Genomic DNA, 22,367 nt, shown 5'->3' with positions numbered 1-22,367 from the left:
AACTATTATTGTCATAAATATAAAGGGAAGGGTAAACCCCTTTGAAATCCCTCCTGGCCAGGGGAAAGCTCCTCTCACCTGTAAAGGGTTAAGAAGCTAAAGGTAACCTCGCTGGCACCTGACCAAAATGACCAATGAGGAGACAAGATACTTTCAAAAGCTGGGAGGAGGGAGAGAAACAAAGGGTCTGTGTCTGTCTGTATGCTGGTTTCTGCCAGGGATAGACCAGGAATGGAGCCTTAGAACTTTTAGTAAGTAATCTAGCTAGGTATGTGTTAGATTATGATTTCTTTAAATGGCTGAGAAAAGAATTGTGCTGAATAGAATAACTATTTCTGTCTGTGTATCTTTTTTGTAACTTAAGGTTTTGCCTAGAGGGGTTCTCTATGTTTTTGAATCTAATTACCCTGTAAGATATCTACCATCCTGATTTTACAGGGGGGATTTCTTTATTTCTATTTACTTCTATTTTTTATTAAAAGTCTTCTTGTAAAACACTGAATGCTTTTTCATTGTTCTCAGATCCAAGGGTTTGGGTCTGTGGTCACCTATGCAAATTGGTGAGGCTTTTTATCCAACATTTCCCAGGAAAGGGGGGGTGCAAGTGTTGGGAGGATTGTTCATTGTTCTTAAGACCCAAGGGTCTGGGTCTGTAGTCACCTAGGCAAATTGGTGAGGCTTTTTACCAAACCTTGTCCAGGAAGTGGGGTGCAAGGTTTTGGGAAGTATTTTGGGGGGAAGGATGCGTCCAAACAGCTCTTCCCCAGTAACCAGTATTAGTTTGGTGGTGGTAGCGGCCAGTCCAAGGATAACGGGTGTAATATTTTGTACCTTGGGGAAGTTTTGACCTAAGCTGGTAAAGATAAGCTTAGGAGGTTTTTCATGCAGGTCCCCACATCTGTACCCTAGAGTTCAGAGTGGGGGAGGAACCTTGACAATTATTAAGGATAAACTTGACAAATTTTGCCATGTTCTTCATATAGGACACCAGGAGTGCTGAATTCACAGAAACATTCCATAAGCGTAGTGTCAGAGCCCTTACCTAAAAAGCTGGGCACGTATAGTCTATTTTCCAAACAAACAAACAAAAGCATAGCTAGCTCATATAGTCATTTATGATTCTGTAGTAGAATTATTTTGAGGGAAAGGAGGCCATTCTGGATAGGTTGCTCAGACTTCCACTAGAGGGTAGTACAGACAAATAATAAATATGAACACAAAATTACATTTATTTTTTATATTGAGTGGTAATGAAGCTGGCTTCAGACTCATAAGTACACAACTTGCCTATTGGTAGTGTTGATAATGCTCAAATTACACTATCAAAGGCTGATGATTATGGGTATTGTGTCATTTTAAAGGAATACCAGCAACTTGAAAATACTATTTTCAAATATAAAGTTCTATTACTTAGCAACCACAGTGAGAAATTCATTTTCAAGCAAGGTTTGCAATTCTCTAGTTTCTGTGCAGGTTTGCTGACGCATCTTGGTGCTTGCTCTTCAAATGCACCAGTACCGTGCTGTCATTGGACCGATGTATTGCTCAGGAAGCCAAGTGCCTTCTGTCCCATTCACTCTATAGAGTGTGTAAGGAGAGCAATTACTCCAGCTTCTGTGTTAGATATGTCAGCGTGAATAAAGGCAACAGATTATTGCTTTAACTCACTGTTAAATACCATTTTGGGGAGGTTTCAGAGTAACAGCCATATTAGTCTGTATTCGCAAAAAGAAAAGGAGTACTTGTGGCACCTTAGAGACTAACCAATTTATTTGAGCATGAGCTTTCGTGAGCTACAGCTCACTTCATCGGATGCATACCGTGGAAACTGCAGCAGACTTTATATACACACAGAGAATATGAAACAATACGTCCTCCCACCCCACTGTCCTGCTAGTAATATGCAGGACAGTGGGGTGGGAGGAGGTATTGTTTCATATTCTCTGTGTGTATATAAAGTCTGCTGCAGTTTCCACGGTATGCATCCGATGAAGTGAGCTGTAGCTCACGAAAGCTCATGCTCAAATAAATTGGTTAGTCTCTAAGGTGCCACAAGTACTCCTTTTCATTTTGGGGAGAAGGGCACACCTGTCTCCATAGCATTGAGTAGGGGTGGGTTGGCCTCCCTGCAACTGCACTTGGGGAGGAGTGGGAAGCTACCTCTGCAAAAGTATCTCCCACAGATGATATTCTGAGGGGGTCTGCCAGTATCTCTTGGGGTGATCTTTCGAGATGTCTCTGCTTCTCCTGGCTGATCCTCCCGACTTTGTTCTCAGTCAGCTCGATTCCTGTACCCTCCTCTCCAATTAAGTCTATCTATCCTTCAATTTTAGGGCTTGCAATCTCTTGGCTGTTTTCTTGGAGGCAGCATGGTGTAGTACTATTACCCCTTTCTGCCTCCATTTCCTTCTCTGTACTCTCCCTTTTATAGCAGGTTCTGTTTTCTCTATTGGTTGCAGCTGTCGGTGCCTGTATCCATCATTGACAGCTCTGGCAGCTGCATGGGGTGTGATCAAGCTGCTGGCTTGTAAATAGGAGAGACTCTCCTCTGCCCTCTCTAGGTTCAGTATGGGGTTTGAAGACTCCCATTACATATTCTCCCCTGTAAGGCCAAGGCTTGACCTTGGCTGGTGTTGGCTACTTCCCTGAACAGAAAATCAGTGCTGCAATGCAAACTTCCTGTCTGGTGCTGCATCTGAAAGGCATATGGTTCTAGCAACAGTTACCATCATTATCCTTGGATGTGTCTTTTATTTATCACATGTAGTCAGCGCAAGGGAGCATGATCAATAACTAGTGTGAACTCATTTTCTAGGAGGTAGTACTGCAGGTTCTTTATTGCCCATTTGGCAGCCAAGTACTCTCTCTCTCCCCCCCCCCTTATCACTGATATACTTTCTTGTGGAGAAGAGTTTCCAGTAATATACTGTCAGGTGTTCTCTATCTATCTCTTGAGAAAGGACTGCCCCTAGAACTACCTCCAATGTGTTTATTTGTAGCATGAATTCCTTTTTGACGTTTGAGCTATATAGCAGTGTGTGTCTGCAGAGTATGGCCTTGAGTTTTTGAAAGGCACTTCTGCAGGTGGCTGTTCACAGCACCCATCAAGGGGTGGTCTAGTTAGGTCAGTTAGCAGGGACACTATATGGTGGCAAAATGGGGTATGAACTGGCGGTAATAGCCAGCTAAGCCTAAAAAGGCATGCATTTGCCTTTTGGTCATAGGGCTCTTGTATGCCTAAGGCATGAACTTTACCCACTAAGGGGTAGACTTGTCCTCCTTCAACTCAGTGGCCTAGGTAACAGGCTTCTTCCTTTCCTACCGCACATTTAGCAGGCTTTGCCATTAACCCAGCTTCTCTCAGTGACTGGAGAACAGCAGCTAGATGAGAATCTCAATCCTTGTTATAGATAACTATGCTGTTTAAGTATGCCACTGCATGTTGATTGTGCTATCGGAGTAACCTGTTAATCAAATGTTGAAAAGTGGCTGCCACCCCATGTAACCCAAAGGGCATGGTCTTAAAATGAAATATGCTGAGTGGCATAGAGAAAGTTGTCTCCTCCTAGGAATACAGTGTTAAGGGGATCTGCCAACACCCTTTTGTCAAATTTAAAGTGGTGATGTATTGAGATTCTCCCAGTGGGTCTAGGAGTTCATGGCATGGCTTGTGGCATGGGGTAGGCATTACATTTGGAAACTGAGTTCACTTTTCTGAAATCTACACACAAACATAGTGAGCCATCTGGCTTTGGGACAAGCACAAAAAGGCTCCTCCAGTCCCTCTGGGATTCTTCTATCACTTTAAATTCTAACATGGTCTTGATCTCTTTCTCGATGGTCCCCACCCCCTCAACTTGCTGGGGATTGGTCAGAGCACTTCCCATGTTACCTTATGGGGTTCTGTATTAGTGTGATACTGTGCCAGGAACACCTTCCTACGGAGAGCTGAGAATACCTGTGGAAAGTGGTCACCAGCTGGAGTACCCATTCCCTTTGCTTATGGTTTAGGTTCTTTCCAAGGGGTACTGGGCTTTCTTTTAGGCAGCCATTAACTTGGAGTCCTAGTACCAGTTCCTCAGGATATGGTGTGACGAAAAGGTTTTACGTGGCTTTTTCCAGGACTTCAGTAAGTTTGTGGTAAATTTGTGGTTTGTTTTTCTTCCTTGGTTGTCTGATCAAGTAGTCTACAGTCCCCACTTTCTTTACAGCCTAATAAGGGCCTTGACACTTGTCTACTAACTTTGATTCCAAGCTTGGAAGAAGTAACAGGACTCTGACGCCTGGCTGAAAGACACGCATCCACACCCCTTTATTATGCTTTCATTATTGTTCCTGTGCTTCTTTGAGATTTTTGTCCAGTGTATGCCTCCATAGCTTCCAGTCTCTCACATAACTATAAAACATACTGCAATATGTTGTCCACTCTCTGTGCATGGCTTTCCCAAGTTTCCCATACCAGGTTGAGTTTGGCCATTGGTTGTCCTCCATATAGCAGTCTGAAGGGCAAAAACCATGTTGAGACTTGGGGCACCTCTCTGATAGCGAAGAGTAAGGCTGGGAGTAGTTGTTCCCAGTGTCAGGGATCCTGGGCAATGAATTTCTTGAGTATTCTCTTGAGTGTCTGAATCTTTCTACTAGAGCATATATGGATTTGCATAATACTTTGATTTCTAATAGTTCCCAAACTTCTTTCACCAGCCAGGATGTGAAATTTGTACCCTGGTCCGTCAGGACTTCTTTGGAAAACACTACCTACACAAAGACCTTCAGCAGCTCGTTAACGATAATCTTAGGATTTGTAGACTGGAATGGTATAGCTTCCAAGTATCTGGTGGCACAGTCCATGACGACTAGTATATGCTGAAGTCCAGAGGTGCCCTTCTCTAGGGGACCTGTAACATCTACTCCAATTTCTTCGAAGGTAGTCTTCATCAAGGTAGCCCACAAGATTCCCTTAGAAGCCATTAATTGGCATTCGGGACATGATGCACAGAAATTCTCGACTTCCTTTTGTCCAGGTGCCTTTAAGAATAGGGCTAGGACCCTAGATTGCATCTTGTCCTTCCCAAGATGTCCCGCACATGGGTTTGCATGTGCCAGATGCAGTAATTTGTGGCAATATACCGGAGATACTAGCAGTTGTCAATATCTCTTGTCTGCTTGTCTTGGTCAATGCAATGTAGCAAGTCTGAATGAAAACAAACTCTTAAACCTCAGCTTTTTTTATGAACCAGAATTCTTATTTTTTTCTGCCATGCCACCCCTACCAAGCCTATTCTGGTTTCACTTCCCCTAACCTTTGTCTGTCTAGCCGTAGCTTGTGAGGTCCTTAAGACAGGAACCATGCCCTCTTTTCTGTCTGGAAAGTACCACACTGAGTATTACCATAAGTAAACAGTAAATATAGTAATACTGAGAGAAGATTGCATCACTGTCAAAAGTATCTGAAGGGATAGTAAAAGGATCTAGCATTGAACTTGTTCACACCAGGTCCATAATTTGAAATAGAGGTTTAATTACATTTTCTAAATGTTTCATAAGATGGTAGACTGGCTGCTTCCATTAAATTCAATAGAATTGCATATGTAAAATTTCTTGCAGCACCTTGGAAATTTAATATTAATTGCCATTTTGGTTACATGAATGGGAAATAGTAACATACTAAAATTGTGCACCTCAAACTCCTTTTCATTTTAGTTGAAAATTTTGGTGCAGAAGGAATGCATGAACCAACCCATAATACCATATTATAGTATGGGAGATGTATCTGTGGATAAGAATCCAATGTAATCCTCTGAACAACACTCTTATTTTCTGACTAGAGGGCAGCTGCAAGAGTCAATATAGTCTTGTCTTTTATATATTAATTATATTCTCCTCAGCAATGGCATTTCTGTAAAGTAAAGAGAAGTGTATTCTGTTCTTTAAATAATAATGTGGTTTAAACAAGTTTGACTCATTTATGAATATTAATTTGAGTATTTAAAATAGATTGTGTTCACTGTACTCAAAATAGCAGAGAAACACAACAAATTGCTTTTTTGCTTTAAAATAAATTACAAAGAGAAGAACACTGCTGTTAGTATGTCAATACAAAAATACAGTAGGAGAGACTTAGGGTATGTCTATATGTACTGCAGTGCAGCATCATAGCTGTACTGATATAGCTGTATCGCTGTAGCATGTGTGGTGAAGATGTTCTACACTGACAGGAGAGAGCTCTCCCATTGGCATAAAAAAAACCCAACTCTGCGAGCGGCATAAGCTATGTTAGTGGGAGAAGTGCTCCTGCTGACGTAGTGCTGTGCACACATATGCTTATGTCAGTATAACTTATGTTGCTCGGGGGGGGAGAAGAGTGAATGGGGAATATTCACGCCCCTGAGTGACAGAAGTTTTGCTGATGTAGACATAACCTAAGCTACATTTTAGGAAAGCAATATCATGTTACAGTGCTGGTCTCTCTTTAATGTATAGCTCCAGTACACACTTAATTGATTACTTTAACCTATTAAGTGTCTCTGGCTATGAAGGGACAGTTCCGGATATCAAATTTTGTTTTTCATGTATTGTACTAGCTTTTTCACATCTTGCCAGTAAAACAAGAAAAAATAATCTATTTCCTGAAAAGGGTATGAAAGTAAGCAAAAAGGATGGAAGCTGGAAAGAAGCAACTTTAGTCCCATGTCATTAAATTTAACCACAATGTTCTATAACTCATCCAAAACTATTTGAATTTGAGATAGAATGAGCACTGAGTAGTTCACTGTACATTACACTGTGATTATAGTGTATACAGTACTAACCCAGGGAGAAGCCAGGCAATAACACAAGTAAATTAACTGATTAAAATACTACATACAGAGTCTTAATTTAAAATAGATTAAATGTGTATTAGAGGAAATGTTTTTGCCTGCTTAGTTTATTCATGTGTCTGTAACTCAAGGGTGAAATCTTGGCTCCATGGAGGTCAATGGAAGTTTTGCCAGCATGATTGCTTCTACACTAGTGCTTTTGCTGGCATTGCTATAGCGTAAAAAAATCACATCCCTAACTGACATAGCTATGCTGGCAAAACTTTTAAGTGGAGACCTGGTATTACTCTTGGGAGTTCAGGGTAAAAATTAAGGGGCAGGTGTGGTGGACATTGTTTGTGGCTGAGATAACATGGCATTAAGTGCGCCTTCTAAAAATAAAGTGCTGAGCTCTAAACTCCTCTCCTTAATCTCATTCCTCCTTTTAGGCAGGAATAACTCAGTAGCTGTGCAGCATAGCTCTTATTATTACTGCAGGTTTGGCTTCCCCTGCTTCTTTGACCTGCTCATCACTTCTTGTCTTATGTTTATACACCACACTCCATGCAACAGTGTTGTACAGGATCAAATGCACTATGGTAGTATGTATAAATCCCATACGGTGTTTGGCATAGTCTGGGTTAAATTCCTTCATTGAAATAAGGGAAGTGAACTTTTCTTCCCCCAAGGTACAGTTCCAACTGCCAAGAATGGATGCATGTTTTTCCAGATGAGTCAACTGAGATGAAAATCTATGGGCTCTATTTACCTGATTTGGATATAAGCAAACTTACACCCTGGTCTGCTTATTGCTGGTTTAGCACATGTGGATCTGACAAAAATTGCCAGAACGAACACTGCAGGTAGGATGGGAACAGGCTTTTCTTATAAATCTGAAGAGTGTAACTTCTGTAATCTAAGTTATAAAGTTACTTTGTTTCATGATCTGAAAATAAGACAACTAAACCCTGAATGCTTTCATTCTGCACCTCTTTCCCTAAGGGTGATATTATTGTCCAAGGATATACACACAAGGTAGGAGTAAAGACTTGGGGGCGGGGGGAGATTATTCTGGCGCTCATGAAAGACTGACACTAACAGTGACTTTTTGAGATGGAAAGACATTAAGTTGACAGTCTGAGACCTGGTCTAAACTATGAACTTGTTGCTCAGGTGTGTGGGAAAAATCACACTTGTGATGCAAAAACAATGAGGAATCCGGTGGCACCTTAAAGACTAACAGATTTATTTGGGCAGAAGCTTTCGTGGGTAAAAAAACCCACTTCTTCTCGTTGTTTTTGTGGATACAGACTAACACGGTTACCCCTCTGATACCTGTGATGCAGTTATATCGACTGAACTCCTGGTGTTGACAGCACTATGTTAATGGTAGCTCTTCTCCTGTCAACATTGCTCTTGAGGAGGATAAGTACCTATGCTGATGGGAGAAGCTCTCCCACCTGGGTAGGTAGCTTCTTCACTAAATGCTACAATGGCACAGCTGGAGTGCTGTAAGTGTAGACAAGCTCTGAGACCACAATATATCAAGCTTCCACAACTGAAAATAAGTGATGGACTAGAGTGCTAGTGTGTAATCCAGTCTAGTACATATGGATGCGCTGTACTGGTGCTGTTTGTTTATACCATTGCAATCCTACCAGGGGTTCATTTCTGTAATCTAGAGACAGCCTATATGTATCATTATGGTTCAATACTGTTCATTTGGCTGGGTAGACAGGACTGGCAGTTAATAAGAAAGCAGCCAAAAAACCCAGTTTCCCACAAACACTTCCACTTAGTGCGTAACTTTACATGCATCAGTAGCTTCACTGACTTAGGCCAGAATCCTGAAGACATTTATGTATTAAGGTGGTGGAGGACTACTGAATTAGGTTATGTGCAACAAAATTCCACTGTAAATGAATGTTTAATAAAGTAAACTGTTTATTTAAACTCTGTATCACTGTTAAGAAGAATTAACAATTATTCATATTACCAGAACACATAGGAGTCAGTCATGGAACAGGACCTTACTGTGCTAGGAACTGTACAAACACAGAAGAAAAAGTTGGTCCCTATCCTAAAGAACTTAAAATTCTTCTGAACAAACCAAGCTGTAATACAACCCAGAAATGAATTGGAACATCAGAACCAAGCCTCTGAGAGGAACAAGAAAATGCAACAGACAAGATAGAGAGATCCAAATCCACAGCACAGCCATTTTCAGTTGTAGCTTTTTCAATACCTTGCATCGTCATACCGTACTTGTAAATTGTTATATATATTTATGATTATGATGAAATATATTACTCAGTTTAATTTTTAAAAATCCCAAAAGAGATTTTTAAAAAGCATAATTCAAAACAAATAATTAAGTGAATGTTTTAAGAGGCACCACTTTTGGTATGTAATGCTACACTTTGTGCTTTATATCCTTTAATCTTGATAAACTTTTCCAGACCATGACTCAGACTACATAATATATATTATGAACAACTATCAGCTGCTAATTTTGTACATAAACACTTGTTACTGATAATGTATTTTAACATTACTCTTCCAGTAGTGTGAGGTTCAATTTTCTTTTACAGAAAAGGTATTAATCACTATACTATTTATAAAAAGAACAGGAGTACTTGTGTCACCTTAGAGTAACATTTATTTGAGCATAAGCTTTTGTGGGCTAAAACCCACTAATTCGTATTTGTTAATACATTTGTTAGTCTCTAAAGTGCCACAAGTACTCCTGTTCTTTCTGCAGGTACAGACTAACAGGGCTGCTACTCTGAATACTATTTATAGTGAATAATCACTATTTAAAAACAGGTAAGGAGTAAATTTTCCCAAAGGGCTACAGCTTAGTCTCCTTTTTATGGGTTCAAGGTGTTCTCACAAACGTTGCACCATGAAAACTGAAAGAGGGGTACAATATTGAATGCTTGCACCTGTAACTGCCCAGTTTCCCTTCATAATACAGTAATCCCAAGCAAAGTAACTGCACTCATAGTCTTTTCCAGGTGCAAAAAAGGGGACTGTAAATGAAATTTTGTAATCAGTTTTCAGCAGCAAAAGGAAAACCGTCCACTTGAAAAATTGCCCCTAATAGCCCTTAACTAAGCAGATGCTTTTGTGGCATGTTCCCCCAGCCCAGCAAGCAAAGTAAGAAAGCTGGTACATTGTAGCAGGGTTTTATTTCCATGTGCTTTTGTTTTTGACTGAGAACAACTTTGTATCTGTCTAGTTGTGTGTAATAAGCCACTCTACCTAAGGGGACAATCAACGAAAAGTACTGAAACAGTCTCTCCATTTCAAATAGCCAGGTGCAACTACTTGCCACGTCCTAACTGTGCTCCAGAGGCCACCACATCACCGCCTCGGGCTGCTTTCTGTCTTGGCCGTAGGCAGGGCTGGGTAACCTAGTGCCAGGCCTCTGCGCTGTGGGCTTTGTTTGGAAACCTCTCTTCGGAACAGCACGCCGCAGTGTACAGGGCTGGGGCGGTCTTTCAAGCAGCCCCTGAGCAAACACACCGACCCTTCGCTAACTTTCCCGCTTCTCTGCCGCTCCCATCCATTGCCGCTGGCTTGGCAAAGGGCACCTGCGATCGAGCCATCCTCGCTCTCCTCCGGCAGGAGCGTCTGGCTCCCGGCTCTGCCATTTGCGCCCCTCTACTGAGCGCAAACTTCCTGGGCCGCGCACCTTTCCCTCCCCCGGAGCGCTTCACCTTTGCGCCGCGCGCGAAGCCGCGCCCAGTTTCCCGGCAAGCGGGGCGGGGCCGGCCCCGTGCTCCGGAGCCTGGAAACTTACCCCTGCAGGAGAGACGCGCCCAGGCGACGCGGCCGCGGGACCTGACCCAGCCGCTCCCCCTCCGCCTCGCAGGGGTGGAGACCTGGGGCAGCTCTCGCCCGCGGCGCGGCGGCAAAGCCCGAGCCCGGGGAGCTAGCGCCGGAGTCCGAGGGACTGCGAAGTGGGAGCCAAGCGCAGCCCCGCCCCGCCAGCCAAGCTGAGCAGGAGGGGAGGTGGGGAAAGCGCCTAGGAGCCCCCCCAACATGGCCTCCTCCTCTCCCCCAGGCGGGGCGAGCGGAGGCGCGGATCAGGTGAGCCCGCAGCCTTCTCGCCCCTTGCGCCTCTCCATCGCTCGCGGTCCCCCTTTTCGCTCCCTTCACCGCCTCTCGCTCTCTTCTGGGCTTGCGTCCCGGTGCCCCTGCTCGGAGCGTTGCTGGGGCCGAGGGACTGCCGCACACCTGGCTGGCAGGGCTAGCCGGGGGGCGCCGAGCAGAAGTGGGGCTGTTTGTCCCGGCAGGACGGGGGTAACTCCGAAGTGATCCGCCAAGGGAGGGGTGGTCGGTTGCAGTCGCTGGGGGTGGTTAGCGCAGGTTTGGCGGGAGTGTGCCAAAGGCGCTCTCACCTGCAAATGCAAAGAATCCAGAACGGCCTTAGGGACTGAAAGGTACTGACTGCAGCCTGGGGCTTGGATGCCACTGGATGAAGTGAGGAAAGAACTTGCTGACTGTGTAAGAACTAGTGTTTCTGCTCTAGAATATGAACATTGTAGTAAATGAAATATGGAGGCGCTTGGAAATCCTGGCGTTCTCTTTTGCTTCACGCTTGTTTCTCTTTCACATCCAATGCTGACTGTGCTGTGTTGCATTCCTAACTTGCATGGCGAGTAATGCTGAGAGAGGAAGGTGCTTTTCGATATGTTTGTGGCAGGTTGGTGGTAATAAACAACTGGAAAGTGAGATGGTCTGGAGAGGGTCATTCTCCAAGTGTGGGCTGCACCACTTCAAAATGACTTTTTTCTTGGAGTCTTGCTCTTTATCGAAAGGAGACATGCGCTGACACAGTAAAACTGAGTGCACTGGTGTACGCGTTTTGCAATACCATAAAACTTCTCCTTTGTTGGACTTTACATTCCTAATGAGTTGAGTTCCCCATATGTCAAGCCTATTTTTCGTACAGTATCAAATCATATTTTGCAGTCTTTTTGAACTTGGTTTTTAAATTTAAACCACAAAAATTGAAATATAATTGAAGCCTCTTTTTCTTTTCCCACCCGAAGTATGAAGAAATTAGATGTTCACAGATGCATTTAAAATATATACATATTAAAATAAATTATACCATTCTAAACATCTGTTTTTGAACATAGACTTTTTTTTGTTAAAATATACAGTACACACACCAGTTGGGAATAGAATCCAATAGCACTTATTCCCATTTCAGTTTTAAACTACTAGACTTCACTTCCTCCAAAACTTCTTTTTTTTTCTTTCTCATTTTGGAAAAAATACTGCTGCATATATAGGCAATGCACCTTAGATGTTTCTATATCTTATTTATAATGTGTTCAGGTACATCAGATTAAATTATAAATTATATTCCTGAATATAGATTGGTGCAAATTATGCTTGAAAGAAAGGTAGTCCAAAGATGATGGATCATGCTTGTACCCCTTTTCTAATGGTAGTGCAGAACACACAGTCACTTTTGAAAACATCAGCTACAGCAGTCATATGTTACCATTTATTTACAGTATTAAGTGAATGAGCTACATTTCTGTAAAATAACTCTTTATCAACATATGCTTTTTTTAAAACAAACAAACAAAACAATATTTAGTTTATTTTGTTGCTTTTTTTTAAAACAGTTAAGACAACATGGTTACAGGATGTAAACGTTGTTAATTGGCTGTCTTAGTCTACACTAGAGATACTTTCCATCTGTTGCTAACACCACTGGAGCTCCCCCACTGGTAGTAATGGTGGGAGCAATAGTGTAGATAACATCCTCCATCATGTTATCTAAAACTATACTGACTAGGCCTAGTCAGTGTTTCTCAAATGTGGCCACAGCCATCTGGGCTGTTACGGGGGCGGCACAAAGCAGTGGCCTCTCTCCCTCTTGCCCTGCTCCCCTCTGGAGACACAAATGCTGAAGGTGCAGGCAATTGGTGAATTTCCCACTTTCCTGGAGGTAGAGGAGCAGGCTTTGGCCTCAGGGCTTCGGGCTTCATCCACACAGTGGCAGGCTCTAGTTTCAGGCTCCAGCCCCAGGCTCACAACCTCCACCATCATCCCTGGGCCTCACTGCCTCCCTGTCCACCTTCCTATCCAGGGCTTAATTTGTGCCAGGGTTTGCTGGGGCTGAATAAGTTTGCTTTGAACAGTCATATTAATACATATACAAATATCACTTTTCACAGCAGAAAATTTACCAGCTAGCAAGTCTTAGGGGGGGAAAAAATCACAATCAAAAAAGCAAAAGAAACAACAACCACAAAAAAAATAAGAACATGCAAAGAGCCTTATTTGTGTTTCTATTCTGTTTAGGTCCAGTAAAGAATAGAGACAACTATACATTATTTTTATTACTGAGTCTTAAAAAAACCTTACATAAATAAATTACTATGATTTGGACATGTATATGTGCATATCTATTGTTCCTAAATTTAATTAAGTATTTTAGGAAAAATTGTTAGTATGGACACCAGCAAGAGTTGTTGGCCACACTCTGAGGCCACCCAAAAATTTGTTGTGAGAACCCCTGAGCTAGATAGCATGATCGTTAAAACAGAGGCAGCTGGTCCATACTATTGCTTTCACTGTTGCTACCACTGCTGGAGCTGCCAAAGTGGGAAATTTGAAGACAAATGCTAGTGCAGTCACAGCCTCATGGTGCACAAGTGCATTAGTGACAGTTCTACTTCTCCCTGGAACGCCTTTCCACTCAGCTACCTTACTTCCATGACTGAATGTGAACAGATCTAATTCCTTACACCAAATCTTACTGCTGTATTACTATAATTTTTATATGGCTTGCATATTTTTTCAGAAACATGATAAACTTTTCTTATTCTAACAAATAATGCAAATTTTTTTAGCATCACATCAGCTGAAATTTATCCTTTTGGTCTGATATTTCTCTTAACTGATACAAATGGCGTATTATTTAACTGTTGTTTCTCTCCTATGCTTAGGAGAGACACTTTCATTTTAAATACTGGATATTTTATGTATTATACACTGATTAGCTGAACAAAAAGTTTCTATTGGGAGGGGGGAGGGGGTAAGGAGACGGAAAAAAGTATGATAAATGTAAAATTTTGGTAACATGCCCAGAACTTCTGAAGCCTTTTTCTACTAAAACCGAAACTGTAAGATTATCCACCTTGGATTAATTATAACTTTATCCTCTATTCCTTTTTCTTCAAAAATATAATCTTTAAGCTATCCTGGTTTTCAACAACATTTTGCTAATACTTAAAATAGTTAGCATCAGGTCTTCAGATTGCATTATCTATTTCCTTTTAGGATATAGTGTAGAGGGAGCCTCATATTTTTCTTTTTTTTAAAATGTTGATTTATTTTTAAATCAATATGAAATGATAATTTTTTAGCCTGTGAAGACCAATGGGGTAAAACTAAAGCTCCAATCCTACAATCAGATCCAATAGGCCCCAATTCAGTAAGGTATTTATGCATGGGCTGAACTTTAATCGTGGGGGCTACTTGCATGCTTAATGATAGGCATGTACTTTGCTGAATCAGTCGCAGTGCACTAAACCCTTTCAAGACAGTGGATCTAATTACATGTTCAGTGTCTAATGTAGTAATACTTAAAGTTCCAAATGACTGTCTGAAGGATATATGGACACAACTAATGTTTCAGGTAATTCTCAAGTGGGCAGCTTCAAAACTTTATAATATTGAAATGGTTGTGACTCAAGCTACCTTTGAGGAAAATGTTTATTTTTGGGGAACTGCTGAGCACTGGGGCTTCAAAGGACCTAGGTGTCTGAGGCCAATCTATGCTAAATCCGGCATAGGTTACCATCATTCAGAACTGCTCTAAGCCGGGTAATCTGGCTTTGATTTCACACCCACAAGTTCTTCTAAAGCCTCTGTATTTAGGGATTGATCCAAAGTCCACTGACATCATTGAGGGAATATATCCTCTGCAGTGAAACACCTGCAGCTGGCCTATGTCAGCTGACTCGGGCTCCAGGACCTTCTCCCTTTGCCCGGAACCAGAGCCTGAGCTCCAGCCTGAGCCCGGACCTCTACGCTGCAATTTTATAGCCTTGCAACCTGCGCTCCATGAGTCCGAATTTATTATACCCTATGAGTTTTTCCCACTGACTTCAGTGGGCTTTGAATCAGGCTCTTAACTGAAAATATTCTGCTTTCTTTCAAGAAGTTGGGGGTCTCCAGGTCTGAATGTCTTCCATGTTTATGATGGCTGATCTCAAAAAAAGAGGCATGTTTTGAACAAGAGTTGGTCTTTTTAGTGGACTACTGAAAGATTTTTTTTGTTTTTTGGACACAAACTGCAGTCCAGCCTCCTAAATTCACTCTCTCTACTGAGAGTGCTCGACTCAGACCTTCTTGATTTCAGAACAACCTTGCATCACCCACACACCTCAAAATACCTGTTTGGTTTTAGGGTTGAAACTTTGACCTAGCACTGTTTCGCTTTAGGTTTTAGGGACAACCTTCCATGCTAAAGAATGGACACGACAAAACTGGAAAGCTATAGGTTAGTTTGGCCTGTCATTTGTTTGCTGAGATGAGTCTGGCCTTCAAACAAAAACAGAAGACTGATATATTCTTCAGATGTTCAAAACAGTTTGAGATGCAAGTACAGTATTTGTTTTCTCTTTTTCTCCATCCCATAGAATATTTTTGCATGGGGGAAACAGTTACTCAATTTTTACACTCCTTTACTTGCATCATAAGACATCTTAGGTTTTGAACATGATCAATAGCACATGTTGGCTTTTTCCACTCTCCAAAATATCATTGATGCCAGTCAGGCCCAGACTGTATAAGAGCCATCCTCACATGAATGTGCTGGACTTGTTGGTCCATGGAGCACAAAAGTCAGTCTCTCTCCTTCATGTAATGAAACTGGGCTGGCTTAGGAGCAAAATGGCAGATATTTATCTAACAGTAGTTTAGGGCAGGGTTGGTCTGAGTAATCAAAACTTAATTCCTCCCTCCCCCATCTCCTCCTATATTCAAGAATATCATGTTTGGGCTGTGGTGAAGTTCAAGGAGCAGAGTACATTGTTTGCTTACAGAAGCACTGTCCATCCTGTGCAGAGGATTTTGGCACTACTGCAATTAATTTTGTTTTGGATGATGGGGAGGAGAGAGAAAAAATTATTCTGACTTTGTAAACAGGTAGAAGGAAAAAAGTGTAGGTTAACTTTTGGACACAATACCCTTAGTGTCCTCTTTTAAATTATAGCCTCAGAGTACAATAAAACAGTAAATACCTAAATCAAAAGTGAGTCAATTGCTATTTCACTCTATGAATCAAAGAAGCAGATCAACTTCTGGGGGAGACTCACTGAATTACAGCATATAGTAAGTAATCATGTGGCACTATGGGGAAATGTTAATTAACTTGACAAAACCAGAAACAATAGTAATGATTTATCATTAACTTTATATATCCCTAGAGCTTCTTCCTGAGTAAATTTGAGAATTTGTTCAGAACTTAAAATTACTTATTCTTTATCTGCCAAACAAGCAAGTGGTTTCATGTTTTTCTCTATAGGAGAGCTTACTGAGGCTGTTAGAAACAGGAAAAGTTGGGCATGGCTCTAATTTCTCTTTTTCATTTTTTTTTTAAATTAATCATGCGCTTTGTGCGAGAGAGATCTCCTGTTTCCTCTCTCCATATGACTATTTCGCTCATGAGGGTATAAGTTTACCTTAGGATAGCATAGGTATGGTGGTCCTCTGTTTGTCTACTCATATGGCCCCTGCTGGTGTAATATCAGAGCACTTCACAAACACTGAGGTAGGGATACGGCTGCCCTTCTCACAACAAAAGTAGTTGGCTAAATGAGGTCAGAGATAGTGTGCCTTAATAACTAGGGTGTTCAATATATCAGCCACCAACATCACACAGCTACCAATTCCTCAAAAGTATTCGGGGATTTAATCCTTCACTGTTTATTGAAAAAACTGTCTTGTTTTAAATAGGAGAGCCTTTCCAAGGTTGATCCTCATTGTCCTTTCCAGTGCAGCAGACGGAAGCTCCTTCTTCTGTATTGGCTATAGGGAAGAGAAAATGGTGTAGCATATAGGCACAAACCTTGAGAAAAGTGGGTTTGGGTTGCCCCAGTTTCTTTAATAAACAATGGTAGTCCAGTCTTGCAAGTCTCCGAAAGGAGAGCAAGAAGGCCAGGTAAGCCCCTTTGAGCTACTTTCCTAACTGAGTGAGAAATAGGAGGCCTGGCTGTCAGTCTTCCAGGGCAAGGCATTCTCAGGGTGCCAACCTCAAGACCTAATAAACACATGACAGGAAAAAGTCCAGTATGTTTCTAAACCTGGACTTACCCTCCCTGTGTCTCTTTCCTTGTTTGCCAGTGATGTCCTAATACTTCTGTGATAAAACAAAACCCCCATTTTACAGATGGGGAATTGAGACAAAGAGAGATTGAAACTCCAGTCCTTTGCTCATGTGTATAAAGTTAAGCAGGTGTATGTTTGCAGAATCAGAGCCTATGCGGCTTGCCCAACATATCTGTGGCAGGATTGGGAATTGAACATTTCTGAGTCCCAGTCCAGTGCCTCAACCACAAGACCATCTATTCTCTTGTGCATTAGGTCACTTGAGTCTTTCACCATCCAGTCTGATGTTAACTAATGTTGTTAATAAACTTTTCCATCTTTCTGTCCACTGTCTTCCAGACAGTTAATAAATGTTGAACTGTACTGGTCTTTGGGACACCTCACTGTTCCTTCTTTCTTAGCTGAGAATTATCCATTTATTCCTCCTTTTCTCCACCGCTCCATTTGCTAACTAGCTTTTAATTCAGTAATTTACCCCTTATTCTTGAGGTTTTTACCAATTTTCTTTAATATCCTCTTGCTAAGGGCTTGATTGAAAAAGTGTAAATTATAGCCACTGATTCATTCTTCTGTTCAAGGAATGTGATTTCCTTCTGGCAGCCCCTTCTGCTTATCCAGCTAGCAGCCTGTAATCAGGGGAACATCAATTATCCAACCCCTCAATTTCCCTAAAGTTTTGTGTGTTTCCTGCCATCTTCATAAAATTGTTTGGATTCTGCTGTTTGTCGTAATGACTGCTCCGTTTGGGGTTGGTTCTTCAAGCACTTATACGCACAACTTTACTCGGGTGAATAAAGTTATGTATATGTGTCTAACAAATTCCACAGGTTTTAAAGTCCGACACCATTGTGATCACCTAGTCTGACCTCCTTTTGCAGGATGAGGCAGGTTTGGGACCTTTGTTTCCACTGTGATGGTTATTTTTGTTTGTTACTCTTACAGCTTCTTGGAGTAGTTAAAAATCCAGGTGTTAGAGCTTACAGGATAAACATTTGAAAGTAGTAGGGTAAATATTGTGCTCTTTGAAGGTTAATGTAGTTTTCAGATCTTCATTAACTTTCTGTTTGGAGATTCCAGGGGAAGTGATTTTTGAGAAACAGTTAACCGATGACTGGTAAATTGATTTTTGGTGGTGGGCTTTTTTTTTTTTTAATGTTTACCAAAAATAGTAAAATGTGCTTTACAAAGTTTGATTTTTATTACATAGAAAAGTCTGATTAAACATTTGAGTGTCTTTTTAATATTGTGAGTGTCCATAAGTTTATAGGAAAGTGATTTTTTCAACTTCTAATTTTGTCAAATACCATTATAATGACATGGTTATTATACTATAAGGAACAGATAAATATATTTAGTCAACTGCTCTAACTAGTTGAACTGTGGATCAAACTAGTTAAAAAGAAAAAGTCCATAGATGAATACATGTACAAGCTATCATTCAGAATACTTTCCTTGTATGGCCTGTATTGATTTTAATGGATGTCTTCATTGCAAAGCTTCATTGTGATCTTATTATTGGTGTAGGTGAAAAGGGAAAGGTTGTTAACATTCCTTCTGCCCCTCTACATCATCATCAGTAGACTTTTTTTTTTTCTTTTCCTGTGGATATTATTCCTTTGGTATTTTGCATATTTTGGTTTTGGTGAAACTTTTTGCTTGTTTGAAGATGCCTCTCTCCAATAATTTGTAAATAATAGAATAATAAGTATCTTTAGCTTTTGATTAAATTATTAACTACAAATCAAGGTAACTGCCATTGCTGCTTGTTGCAACATGTTCATGTTCTGTTAGACAATGCATTTTAAAATTTTACTCACTCATCTAGGAATTACTACAAGAAGTCATAACGGAGGAGCCACCCGGCCAAATTTCAGTGAACAGTGTTCCGACCTGGTGCACCAGGTTGCAACGCTACTCACATCGGGGTCCAGGGCAAATTGACCCTTTTCCCCCACCCTCTGCCAATGGTATACATGGCTGAGGGGGGTGTAACATGCGTGTGGCTGAGGGAGGCACTGCACGTGGGCACAGGAATCCACCTGTGTAGATCCTGATGCAGAATATAGCTCTTAAGGACTTGAGCAGGGCCTCAACCTAGCAGCTAGCTCTGTGCAGTCTTAGGGGGGTCTATCCATTAGCAGGCCAGGTGTCTAGGTGGCCTAATTTTGAGATGTGCCAGGCACCTAGCAGCTCCCATTGAAGTCACCTAATTCCTAAATCGAGGAAATAATCATACTACAAATAATTAAAAATAGAACTACTTCTTTGGATATGATTTGGAAGTCTGAGAGTCAGCATGCAGCATTAACTGAGAAGTAATAATGACAAATAGAAGAAAAATAAAATAACCTAATGTTGAGAGATAAGCAGTGAGACACAAACAGTGAAAGGCTTGAAAAAAAGAAAAAAAGACTGACCTAAAAAACCCTTGCATTTTAAAAAAAGAATTACTTTTTATATTGTGAGAGGGTCAGTTATAATAAAATTAACTAGAAGCTTACTGGTCTATATAATCATTTTATACCTGCACTTCTCAGAAAGTTCAAAGCACTCCCCACAACACCCAAAGGCATGCAGTTATCCCGTAAAATTGCACACTTTGTCATGTTTGATTAGTTACATGAATTATTCAAGGACTTTTTGTGCTAATTATGCAAGGTTTTTCAGACTCTCTGTTTTTGGCGGCAGCACTCTTCAGTCAAAAACTGTTTCCACCAGAACACCACGCGCACAAAATCTGAATTCAAAAATTTTCACATAACACAAGGGGACAGTCTTTGCCAAGGGGGGAGATCCTATTGAAGTCAGTGGCAAAACTCCCAGTGACATTAGTAGGAGGATTTCGCCCAAGGTCTTTAGAATGTTGGAGAATCCAGGTTGCTACCGAGCCAGGAAGGACTAATGATATTTACTTTTCCTGTATATTTAGTGAATTTGTATGCTGACAAATTAAATATCTAATTAAGAGGGGTACATATCCCCATGTCAGACTTCTGTGTGCTCTTGCCATTTCCATCTTTGTCCATTCTGTCTCAAGTCTGTTCTCTTATTGCTGCTGCTTCTAAGGGCTTGTCTATGTAGGAGATTTTTCCAGGTATACTGGCTTAATTATACTGTTATAATTTTCCTATGCAGACACTCTTACTCTGGAATAAGAGTAGCTTTTTTCAGCTTAATTTAAACTGCTTCTAGAGTGATATAAGTTAAATTTGAAGAGGCCTTGTCTACACTATATAGTTTTTGTTGACAAAAGTCAGCTTTTGTTGACAAAGTAGTCAAAGTGTACACACTACAATGCTCCTTCCGCCAACAAAATAAAACCACTTCAACAAGGGGTGTAGAGCTTTTGTAGCAAAGTTACATCAACAAAATGTCAGTGTAGTCACTGCACTGGGTTATTTCATTGTAAATGGCCTCCAGGAGGTGTCCCACAATGCCCATGCTGACTGCTCTGGTCAGCAGTTTGAATTGCCCTGTATACAGGCATCTGCACCTCCCCTTTTAAAGGCCTGAGAATTTTGCTGGGTGTGGAGATCTCACATCGCATCTTCCCAGCTGACCATGGCTCATTCATGCAGCAAACGTTCTCCAGTTGAAGCACACCTAAGTTGTTGGATCTGCTAGCTCTGTGGAGAGAGGAGGCTGTGCAGTCCCCACTCTGCTCCAGCCATAGCAACTTTGATACCTACGATCTCTTGTGGCACATTGGAGAAGAGCTATGAACATTATATGCATCAGTGCCATGTGAAGATAAAGGAGTTGAGGCAGGAGTACCAGAAAGCAAGGGAATCAAGCTGTCACTCTGGTGCTGCGCCAAAGACCTGCCACTTATATAAGGAGCTGGACGTCCTACTCTGCGGTGACCCCACTTCCACCACCAAGAGTCCTGTAGAAACCTTGGGGGGCTGGAGACAGTGAACTGAGTCTCAAGGATGAGGAGGTCAAGTTGGAGGACGAGATGGGACAGGCGACGGGTTGTCCAGTGCCATGGCAATCCAGGACCTCTTCTCAATCCAGGAGGGTTCAAGCTAGTTCCAGCACTCCATCTCTAGAGCGTGTGGTGCAGGAGAAGGGAGCTCTGGTAAATGATCTTTTTGAGTTGATGCTGCTCTGTTATATGACGTAGTCATCTTTTGCTTTGTTATATGCTAGAAATGGGTAAAGGGATAGAAATGTGCAAGAGAAGCTGCATCTGCATATGCTTCACATTCCCCTGTACAGCTATGGAGTGGGACAGAATAGTGTGTTAATGCACACGGGAATCCTCCAGAGAGATCTCTAGGAAACTTTCCTGGAGGTACTCGCCAATCCTCTGCTGAAGGTCCCTTGGCAGAACTGCTTTGTTCCTTTCCCCATTGTAAGATATTTTTCCTTGCCAATCAGCAGTCACTTGTGCAGGGACCAAAGCAGCACACAGCTGAGCAGCAAAGGGACCCAGTCTGAAACTGCATGCATGTAGGAGATGCATTCTTGCTTACTCTTAGGAGTGAGATATCAGGTTCAATGACCCCCACCTGTGGAGAATGGTGGCAGAATTTACAATTTTGTCCTGTGTTGCTTGCAGCTATCCCCTTAAAGAAGTGCCTAGACTCTTTGCCCCATTTTGAGTCCCCCCCGCACCCCCCAGGATGAACTCATCATGTTTAGGGCATTCACAGAGCTGTGTGCTGGCCAAGGGACAGTAAGAAACTGATTTGTATTTTAAAAGAGGTGTATTTTACTATCGTGAATCAATGCTGTGAGTGCACTAACAATCACGCTTCTGTTTGTTTCTTGTGCTTCAGCAGATGCAGCCTTCAGGGAAACCCCCTACACACTGGTGGAGAACCTCCGCCAGATAAGAAAGCAACCAGGGAGGACATGTTCCAATCCTCAGATGCAGAAAAACAAGAATATAGGGCGTGGGGAGAGACTGTAAATGAAAATCATAAAATAGGCAGGACAGAAAGGAGAGCAAGGAGGGTATTTTAATGGGCTGGGATCAGATGGTAAAAGTGAAGGAAGAACAAACAGAGAAGTTGAAGTCCCTAGTTGCGCTGTAGGCAGAATACATGAGTGCTGGCTCCCTGTCCCCCATAGCTGATGCAGAGCTGCTTGGCAAGCCCTCCCCAATTGCCCCCCACACATTCCTTGCATCTTCCCAGCCCGTCTCAGTACCCCATTCACTCCACCCCTTTGGATAGCTTCCACAATGATAGCTGAAGT

At 41.8% G+C, this 22,367-nt stretch overlaps 1 protein-coding gene across 4 annotated transcripts in view; it reads left to right on the top strand.

The window, feature by feature from the left end:
* Positions 1–10,618: 10,618 nt before the first annotated feature.
* The window catches only part of ANK3 (ankyrin 3), a 554,708-nt gene continuing 542,959 nt past the window's right edge, over positions 10,619–22,367 (top strand). For 2 of the 4 annotated variants that reach the window (XM_073353398.1, XM_073353395.1), the window contains exon 1: positions 10,619–10,892. In XM_073353398.1, the coding sequence (XP_073209499.1) occupies positions 10,845–10,892 (48 nt within the window). In that variant the 5' untranslated portion in view covers positions 10,619–10,844. The remainder of the gene's footprint in view (positions 10,893–22,367) is intronic. The other 2 variants (XM_073353403.1, XM_073353406.1) reach the window with 2 other exon arrangements.

Source organism: Lepidochelys kempii, chromosome 7 (assembly GCF_965140265.1).
Source record: "Lepidochelys kempii isolate rLepKem1 chromosome 7, rLepKem1.hap2, whole genome shotgun sequence".
NCBI lineage: Eukaryota > Metazoa > Chordata > Testudines > Cheloniidae > Lepidochelys > Lepidochelys kempii.
This window is presented reverse-complemented; position numbering and strand designations above follow the sequence as displayed.